The sequence below is a fragment of the Corvus kubaryi genome, unplaced genomic scaffold (assembly GCF_017639235.1).
Source record: "Corvus kubaryi isolate FWS band 111438036 unplaced genomic scaffold, C.kubaryi_AGA036_p1.0 37130, whole genome shotgun sequence".
NCBI classification, from domain to species: domain Eukaryota; kingdom Metazoa; phylum Chordata; class Aves; order Passeriformes; family Corvidae; genus Corvus; species Corvus kubaryi.
Window position 1 is genome coordinate 301,857 of NW_024581033.1, and position 9,434 is coordinate 311,290.

A 9,434-nucleotide genomic window follows, 5' to 3' on the forward strand; every position below is an offset into this window, starting at 1 on the left:
TGGATGGATGGATGGATGGATGGATGGATGGATGGATGGATGGATGGAGGAAGGGACTGCTGGACTGATGGATGGACAGCTGGATTGACAGATGGATGGGTGGTATCCAGGGGTCTCTCCAGGCCGAGGGAGCCTGGATGGCGCTGGAATGTAAACACACTTCGGGACGTGTCCCTGGCTGCAGCATTCCCCCTCCTCAAGCTCCCCCAGCCCTTAGATCAAACCAGATCCCTTGAGAAACTCCTGAAAATGCCCAAGGGGGCTCCCGCCCCTCCAGGTGGGAGTTTGTGCCGTCCCCAGCCCCCTGGCCGCCCCCTCCCTTCCCTCTCTTTGGACAAAGGACTGTCCGCACACGGGGGGACCCCGGGCGGTGGCCCCCAAACACGGTGGGGGCCGGCAGGAAGGCGGAGGCAGCTCCCCCGACGGGAAGCATCCCGAGGAACCCAGTAATGATCCCGCATCCTTTCCAAGCGAGAACAAAGCCTGAGGAGACAGGATAGTTCATCACCGATAAATGAAGGATGTAAATAGCAAATAGGGGGAAGATTTATTTCGAGCAGAGCCTCAGGAAGCGGCGGGGGCTGGGGTGGCGGGGGGAAATGGGACAGGAGCCATTTGGTGGTTCATCTAAATCCTGGTTGGGGTGAGCCGGGGTCCTGCCCGGTGCCCAAACCTCCCATCCATGCCCAGGGGGTCCCGTGTCCCCATCCCTCAGCTCTGGGTGTTTCCCAGCGCCGGGTCCCGTTTCCGCGCCCGGGTGAGTCACCCAGCGCTCGTCCCAGCCTCAGATAAGGATAAAAGCCCCAAAATGGGATTTGGTGGGACGGGGCTGCCGCCTGATACAATCAGAGCTGGGGGGCTGGGGCGGGCAGGTGCCGCGGGGGTCGAACACCCCCATCCCGGTGCTGCCGTGCTCCGAAGGGTTGGGAAGGGGGTTTTCCCGCATTTCCCAAAGTGTTGCTGAGGAAGAGACCGGCAGAATCTGTCCCAGGCAGGGACCCCCACAGAGTGCACACCCCCCCCGCCCCCCCCCCACGCACCGCGCCCTCGCTCACGGACACCCCAAAACCCAGCCGAACCCCCACCCCTCCATCCTCCCTTCCACCTCACCCCGACAGCCCCCCGAGGGAACTGCGCACACCCTGCTCCTTTTTTAACCAAAATTCATTTATTTGTCACAAAACACAAAGCCCTGGGGGTGCCGGGGGAGCCGCCCCCGCCTGAGCCCACAAGGGGCTCCTCCCCGGCTGTGCCTCAGTTTCCCCTTCCCGCGAGCAGGGCTTTCCAGCGGGGGATCCCCAAAGCAAGCCAGGCTTTGGGGCGAGGCGGAGGTGGCGGGGTCCCCCCCGAGGAGACCAGCTCGGGGGGCGCCGGGGGCGGTCGGGGGAGGGGCTCAGGCGCGGAAGAGCGTCTCCTGGGTGGCGGGGTCCAGCTTGCCCCCCGGGCCGGGGCCCCCCTTGCCGCCGGGGGGGTGGCTGTGCCCCGAGGAGTAGCTGGCGGAGCGCTCGGGGCCGGGGCCGGGGGTCCGGCAGCAGAGGAGGGCGGCGCAGGAGTGGCGGAAGCGGGGGTCGAAGAAGGCGTAGAGGAAGGGGTTGAGGCAGCTGTTGATGTAGGCGATGCCGGTGCAGTAGGGATGGAGGTTGTTGAGGAAGGTGTGGAGGGCGCAGGACCAGGGCAGCACCTCCAGGTCCATCAGCACGTAGAGGGTCTTGACCAGGTGGAAGGGCAGCCAGCAGCCCCCGAAGGCGGCCACCAGCACCGTGATGATGGTGAGCAGGCGCTTGCGCTTGCGGGGCCCCTCGGCCCGCTCCCGGCGGAAGTGAGTGGCCACGGTGCGGGCGATGAAGAAGTAGCAGGTCAGCATCACGGCGAAGGGGGCCACGAAGCCCAGCGCAGTGGAGGAGAGCCCCAGCCCCACCTCCCAGGCGCCCTCCGTCCCCTGCGCCGCCAGGTCCCCGTAGTCCATGTAGCAGGTGATCTTGGTGTCCCCGCCGAGGGCGGCCGCCCGCCGCAGCACCAGGGCGGGCAGGGCCAGCAGGGCCGCCAGCAGCCACAGGGCCACGGTGGCCACCAGCCCGCTGACCCGCGAGCGCAGCTTGGCAGTGGCCAGCGGCCGGACGATGGCCAGGTAGCGGTCGAAGCTGAGGCCGGTCAGGCAGAAGACGCTGGCGTACATGTTGACGAACACCAGGTAGCTGCTGACCTTGCAGGCGGCCGTGCCGAAGGGCCAGTGGTAGCCCAGCCAGGCGTAGGCGGCCCAGAGAGGCAGGGTGACCACGAAGGTGAGGTCGGCCACGGCCAGGTTGGCGATGAAGGTGTCGGCGGAGCGCCGGCGGTCGCGGCCGCCCTTGAAGACGGTCCAGAGGACCAGCCCGTTGCCGGTGGTGCCCAGCAGGAAGACCAGCAGGTAGATGGTGGGCAGCAGGGCCAGCGAGGGGCCCCACTCCGCGTACTCGCAGTCCGTGTCGTTGTCGAAGCCGTAGGTGTAGGAGTCCGCCGCCTCCTCCATCCCGGCGCTGGGCTCCGCTCGGCTCAGCTCATCCCGGGCTCACCCGCTCCTCCGGCCCCTGAGCCGCAGGCGAATCCCACCGCGTTACCTCCCCTTCCTCCTCCTCCCCGCCCTCCTCCCGGAGGGGACGGACAGCGCAGGGCGGGAGGCAGGGCCGGGCGGGAGCCCCCGTGGGAAACTTCACAGCTCCCCCCACCTCCATCTGGCTCCTTCCCGGGGGGCTTTACCGAGCTCTCACCCGCGTGTCAACGCGCCGACCCCCGAGATAACCCCGGCCCCGCCACGCCCGCGGGGTTCGCTCGCCCACCACGACGGCGTCCGGTGCGGGGGCTCAGAGACGAGGGGGGCTTCGGGGGGTCTGCCGGCATTTGGGGTTTCACCTCGGGGCGCCGCATTCCGTGTCACACACCGGGGCTGCGTTTCGCACGGGCAGCCTCACGCCGGGCCCTTGGCGGCGGGGGGTCGCGCTGGGGGGTGGTGTCGCATTTGGGGAGTGGTGTCACATTTGGGGGGCTGGTGTGACATTTGGGGGGGTGGTGTCGCGCTGGGGGGAGTCGCACGGGGCGGGGGTGCATTTGGCACCTTGCATTTGGCACTCGGGGTTCCCCGTTTTGCTCCCAGCTTTGGGGTGCTGTGCACACAGTGCTGGCTCCGCGGGGTCCCCCAGCGCCGGGGCCCCGCTTTGAGCACAGCATGGCGAGGAGATTTATACATCTACCAAAAATCCGGGGCGGGGAGGGGGGCTTTGGGACCCCCCACGCCGGAAAAAGGCCATTTCAGGGCAGCCGCCACCGGAGCCCTCGGTGCATCCCAGCTCCGCGGGTCGGTCACGGAGCCGGACGCCGCAGCACTGAGCCGAGAGAGAACAAACTTCCCTCCACCCCACAAATAAATACTGGGGGGACGCGGGAGGGAAGCCCCCCGAGGTGGTGGGGCCGTGGTCTGGGATTGTCCCGCTGGGACTGAACTCTCACAATTCCAGCTCTGGGCGACGGAACCGAAGAAGCCGAGCGGGACTTTGCAGAGTGAGGTCTGAAGAGCCCCAGGTCCCTCGGGACACGCTGCGGGGTCTGGGCTGGGGCCTGGGCTGGGGCTGAAGGCGGGGATTAAGCATGGGACGGGCTGTGGGAAGGGGCAGGTTTAACACCCGAGCGCACGGACAGAGGCAGGGGGGTCACAGAGCCCCCCGGGACCCCCCTCCGGCTCAGTGGGGCCCTTCTCCCAGCAAAAGGGTGTAAAGGAGGGGTTTGTGGGGGCAATTCAGTGGCTGAAAGAGGGGGGAGCTCACAGGGGTCTCCAAAATGAGACAGAGTGGTGTAGGGGGGAATGGGGTGCAGGTTAGGGGCCCCCGGAGGTGCGCGCACAGCAGCACCGAACCAGACACCCAGAGCTGCAGCGTCAGCCGGGACAACAAACCAGGCTTAATCAGGCTGGAGATAAGGAACGATCCCGTATCCCAGCGCCGGGACAGCCGGCTTGCGGGGACGGAGGCTTTAAACCCCAAACCTGCTCAAACTGGTGGCAGAACTGCGAGGGCGCCCGGTTCCGGTGAAATCCCAAATCGGAACGAAGAAGGGCCGGAACCCCCCCCTCCCCAGTGCAGACACGGCTCGAGCCTTTCCGCCAATTAACAGCATTAGCGGGGAAGCCCCAGCGCCGCTAATGAGCCCCCGGGGTCTCAGCGAGGCTCCCCGGGCTGCTGCCGCCCCGGCCGGAGCCCCGTTAATGAGCAGGACCGCTAACGAGCAGCTCTATTAATGACTATTAATAACAATCCCGGCAATCTGTGTGCTACTGGAACACGGCACAAGTATCCCTTTCCAGCCGCCACACGAGTCCTTTCCCAGTCTCCTCCCTTCCCAAAAACTGGGGGTTGAGTGTCCCGCTCACCCCCTCGCTGCCCTGGAAGCTGAGATGGCTCCGCTCGCCTCCGGTGCCACCCAGGGGGTCCTGTTAGTCCCGGCGCCGGGGAAGGAGCCCCCCAGGCCGGGTTTGTGGTGGCCACGGGTGGTGGGTGGGTGGCCAGGGCTGAGCTGATAAGGAATCCGTGCGGCTGATAACGAGCCCCGCTATCTGCAGCGGGGGGAGGGCAGGAGCCGCTCTCCCTGCGGGGCGGGGGCTGCCCTGGGCAGCAGCGAGGGCCTCCGGGACCCTCTCTCCTCGCTCCCAGGAACGAACGCCGGGACTTGGCACCGGCGGCTCCACCGGGACCAAGCCAGGCTCACGGCGTCCCCACCGGCCCTGCAGGGGGATTGGGGTGGGATGAGGAGCCAGACCCCCCCCTCCCCGGAGCAGGAAGGGCAGCGCTTGGCCCTGCACGAGGAGGGATCCGGCAGCTTCCTCCGAATCCACCAGAGTTACTCACATCCGACCGAGGAAGTGACCCCCCTCGGGCTCAGCTCCTGTCCCTCTGTGCCCCCTTCCACGGGCTGCGCTCCTGCTGGCAGCCCCCCCGCGGTGTGCCCCATCCCAGGGACAGCACCCCGACCCCTCTCCCCTCTGCTCCCTCACCCCAACCTTGCCCGTCGGCCCCCAAAACCGCCCCGCGCCCACCAAGGCTGGACACGGGTGGGTGCTGCGAGCCACGGGTTTATTGGGGGGGGGGGGGGATGCAGCACCCTCGGAGCAAGGGGCGCTCCGTGCGGGCACAGGGGACACTGGGATGTACTGGGACACCCGGGGTGGGCACCGGGGACACTGGGATGCGGATGGGGCTCACAGGGTGAGCGCTGGAGAGGGGCGAGCAGTAGGAGCCCCTCAGCCGGCCGTGGGCTGCCCCGCGGCCCCCGGGGCTAGAGGCCGAGGGAGAAGGTGCCCGAGTCGGTGGATTGCTTGTCCCGGGTGCAGGCCCCCAGCGCCCCGGGGGGACACGCCGTGGGGCTGGCGGAGGTGGCGGGCGCACCGGCCTCTGGCACCTGTGGGGCAGGGGACGGGCGCTGGGTGAGTCACTGTCCCCGGGGGGCCGATCGAGCCCTCCGGAGGTGCCCCCATCCCCAGGGCACCCCGGCCCCACGTCTGACCTCCTCGAACTTGCGGGCCTTGTAGTGCTCGGCGCCCTTGAGGAAGTTGAGCAGGATGATGTCGCACAGCACCGTGCCCTGGGGGCGGCAGCGTTGGGGTGGGGGGGGGGGCCCACGCTGTGGAGCACCCCCGGGACCCGCAGGGAGCCCGGCCGCTGTCACCCTGCGGCTGCGCTGTGTCCCCGTGCCCCACGGCCATGGGATTTCCCCCTTTTGCCCTGGGGGGTGTCACCACGCCGGGGCTGAGAACGGCCACAACTCACCACACCGATGGAGGTGAACGCGGCCACCGTGTTGATGAGGGTGGGGACGATGCCGAACTTCCCGGCCTGGGGGAGCAGAGCCCTTGTTGGCCAGAGCCCCCGAGCCCCCCGCGGCCCCCCGAGCCCCCGGCCCCACACGTACGCTGCCATACACCAGGACATCAAAGCGGATCCCAAAGGCCTTGGTGAGGGTGCGGCGCTCGGAGCCATTGGGCCAGCGGTAGTACCGGGCGTGCCTGCGGGGCCGCGGGGACACGGGGACGTGGGGACAGGAGCCACGCCAGGCAGCACACACCCCTGTGCCGGGCGCGTCCCGGCCGTACCTGAAGTTGTATCCAGGGGCGGGGGTCCGGGCCAGGCTGTCCAGGCGGGTGAAGGAGTAGCGGGGCAGGCAGCGCTCCCAGGCCCGGTCCAGGTCACACACCCACCCGATCTTGATCCCCAGCACCCCGCCCTGCCCCAGCCCTGCGTCAGCACCACGGACCCCAGACCCACGGCCCCAAGTCCCCGCAGCTTCACAGCCCTGTGTCCCCTGGCCCCATGCTCCATGTCCCATCCCACATCCCCATGCCTCCAAGTCCCCCGCCCCTGTCTCAAATCCCCGTGTCCATACACCCCATGTCCCCATGCCCCGTATCCCAAACCCCACGCACCCACATACGTCCGTGTGCCGAGCCCCACGCCATCACTGTGTCCTGTGTTCCTGTGTCCCCATGTCCTGTTCCCAACATCCCACACCCCTGCACCCCTATGTCCCCATGTTCCACGTCCATGTATCCCACCACCCCATGCCCCTCCCATCCCATGCCTCATGTCCCCATGTCCCACATCCCCACATCACAGGTCTCTGTGTCCCCAAGCCCCATGCCCTCACATCCCGCCTGCCCGTACCCGTACGTCCCCACACCCACCCCGTTCCCCCGCCGTGTCCCCCGTGCCCCCCGCGTCCCCGCTCACGGTGGCAGCCAGCGCAGGGAAGTCCTGCCCGGCCAGACGTGCCACGTCCCCCAGGCGCAGGATGGGGCACAGGGGCTGCAGCTGTGGGTGGAAGCGGCACCGGCCCAGCTCCACCCCACTGCCTGGGGGTGGCAGGTTGGTCCTGGGGACACGGGGGGACACAGGGGGACAGGGAGGGATGTGCCATCAGGCAGCAGTCTGGGGCTCGTGGACCCCCATCCCAGTGTTCCCCCACCATCGTGAGCCTGTGTCCTCATGTCCCCCCGTCGCCGTGTCCCTGTGTTACCCTGTCCCCCTGTCCTCGCGTCCCCCCGTGTCCCCCCGTGCCTTGTGCCACTCACTTCTCAAAGCCGAAGAGCGGGAAGCGGATGCTGTTCTTGATGAGGAGGGTGAAGTTCTCAGCTTCCAGCATGACGGGGCTGGAGCAAAGGGGGTGACGCTGGGGACACGGCAGGGGGCACGTCCCCTGCTCCTCCCTGCGTCCCCTGTGTCCCCCCGGCCCCACTCACACGTCAACAGTGTCCACCTCGGGCGGGCACCAGCCCTGGATCTCGCAGGTGCGCAGGGTCGCGTTGTAGGCGATGCAGCGCCCCGTCAGCATCCCTGGGACCCCGAACCCCTGTCAGCACCCCTGGGACTCCCAAACCCCTGTCAGTACCCCCGGGAGCACCCCTGGGACTCCCAAACCCCTGTCAGTACCCCCGGGAGCACCCCTGAGACCCCAGACCCCCGTCAGCACCCCTGAGACTCCCAAACCCCTGTCAGTACCCCCGGGAGCACCCCTGAGACCCCAGACCCCCGTCAGCACCCCTGGGACTCCCAAACCCCTGTCAGTACCCCCGGGAGCATCCCTGAGACCCCAGACCCCCGTCAGCACCCCTGAGACCCCAAATCCCTGTCGGCACCCCTGGGACCCTGAACCCCCGGCTCCCCCAGACCCCCAGCTCCCGCATCAGAGCCCCGGCCCCCCCCAGTCCCCTGAGCCCACCAAGGATCCCTCACTGCTTCCCGTGGTGGCTCCCCCTGTCCCTCCGGCCCCCTCAGCCCCCGTTCCCACCGGGATCCCTCACCGTTGCTCGTGCCTGGGCTCAGCTCCCGGCAGTCCCGGTCCGCCGAGCAGTGGAACGCGGCTTCGCTCTGCGGGGCGGGGGTCAGCGGGCGGGGGGCTCATCGAGGGGTCCCCCCGAGCGCTCCCCGCCCCCCCGCACCTCCGGGCACAAGCCCTGCTCCTGGTCCTCGGTCCGGATCTGCTTGGTGACCACCACGAACACCGAGGTGCCCTGAGGGACGTGGCTGTCACACGACCCGTCCGGGGGGGTGGCGAGCTGAGGCGGGGGTTGGCCCCGCGCCCCTCGGCGACCCCTCCGGTGCCCGGTCCTCACCTGGGGGGGCGTGACGTAGTCGGCCGTGTCCATCACCTGCCCCGCGTAGCGCCCCACGCCCTTCACCTTGGTGACCACGGAGGACTCGATGGCGGTGTCCCGCACCTGGTACGCTTTCTCATGGAGGAACACCCAGCTGGGACAGCACCGCGGGTGACGCTGGGGACAGCCACCCCCGGGCACCACCGGCAGCCCCCGGACCTGCCCCTGGCTCGCGGTCCCCGACAGCCGCTTGTCATCCCCCGCCGGTGGCTGCTGTCAGCCCCCGGGAGCACTCGGGGACAGGGACCCCCTCCGGTCATCCCCTGGGGCCGAGCGGCTTCTCCGCTCCTCGGTGCCACCCACAGTGTCACCCGCCAGAGATGCTGTCCTGGCTGTCCCCCGTGTGTCCCCCGTAACGACAGCTCGCTGTCCCCGTCATGTCACCTGCGCTGCCACCCTCCTGCCACCCGCACCGGCACACTCTCTGGCTGTCCCCGCCGTGTCAGCCGCACCGACACCCTCTGTCCCGGCTGTCTCCGTCGTGCCACCCGCTCCGGCACACCTCAATTCCCGGCGCTGACACATTTTGTCACCCGCTCTCGCGTCCCTCCTCTGCTCCATCGCTCACCGCTCCCGGCCTGGCCACCCCCTCACCCCGCACCGCCGGCCGGGTGTCCCCTCGCTGTCACCCCCCCATCACCCGCGTCACCCCCGGGTGCCGCCTGCAGCAGCAAGCGGGAGTCGCCGCGGTGCCGGGAAGAGGGTGCGGGGGGTGTCCCGGGGGATGTCCCGGGGCGGCGCGTCCCAGAGGTGCCCGAGAGCTGTCCCGGCGGCTGCCGCGGGGCTCACCCGACGAAGTAGGCGAGGATGAGGAGCTGGACGCCGCGGTTGACGACGCCCACCACCCAGCTCTTCACCACCACCGACTTGGTGGTCTCGTACGAGAAGAAGTCGCTCACCCAGCGAGTGCGGGAGCGCGGCGGGGGCATGGGCAGCGCGGAGGGCGGCCAGCGACGGGGGTCCGGGCAGGGCAAGGCAGGGCTACGGGCAGGGCAGCGGCAGGCAGGGCTGCGGGAACGGAGGGCGATGCGGGAAGGGCAGGGCAGGGATGCGGGCAGTGAGCGGGGATGCGGGCAGGGCAGGGCGCGGGCGGCGGTGCGGGCAGGGGTACCGGCAGGGGCACGAGCAGGGTGCGGGTACCGGCAGGGTGTGGGCGGCAGCCCGCAGGGGTGCGGGCAGCGGGGGCGGGCGGAGGCGGGGGCAGGGCGGGGGCCGGGGGCGGGGGCACGGCCCGGGGGGACGGGAGGGGTCGCCCCCCTTG

The 9,434-nt window shown here is 69.4% G+C and overlaps 3 protein-coding genes across 4 annotated transcripts in view; 1 reads left to right on the forward strand and 2 right to left on the reverse strand.

The window, feature by feature from the left end:
• The window catches only part of SSRP1 (structure specific recognition protein 1), a 20,196-nt gene that overhangs the window by 4,477 nt on the left and 6,285 nt on the right, over positions 1–9,434 (forward strand). The gene's annotated exons all lie outside the window — the stretch shown is intronic.
• APLNR (apelin receptor) lies at positions 1,147–2,613 on the reverse strand. The gene has a single exon (XM_042021265.1). The coding sequence runs from the start codon at positions 2,507–2,509 to the stop codon at positions 1,394–1,396; it is 1,116 nt and encodes a 371-aa protein (XP_041877199.1). The 5' UTR covers positions 2,510–2,613; the 3' UTR covers positions 1,147–1,393.
• P2RX3 (purinergic receptor P2X 3) lies at positions 5,091–9,311 on the reverse strand. Of its 2 annotated transcripts, none has more exons than XM_042021263.1 (12): positions 8,963–9,311; positions 8,132–8,267; positions 7,958–8,029; positions 7,820–7,886; positions 7,259–7,352; positions 7,091–7,168; positions 6,750–6,891; positions 6,116–6,246; positions 5,935–6,028; positions 5,793–5,858; positions 5,530–5,607; positions 5,091–5,424 (listed from the first exon to the last, which is right to left on the reverse strand). In XM_042021263.1, the coding sequence occupies exons 1-12, from the start codon at positions 9,100–9,102 to the stop codon at positions 5,302–5,304; spliced, it is 1,221 nt and encodes a 406-aa protein (XP_041877197.1). In that variant the 5' UTR covers positions 9,103–9,311; the 3' UTR covers positions 5,091–5,301. The 2 variants fall into 2 exon arrangements, with proteins under 2 accessions (XP_041877197.1, XP_041877198.1); XM_042021264.1 differs by having other exon boundaries at positions 8,676–9,053.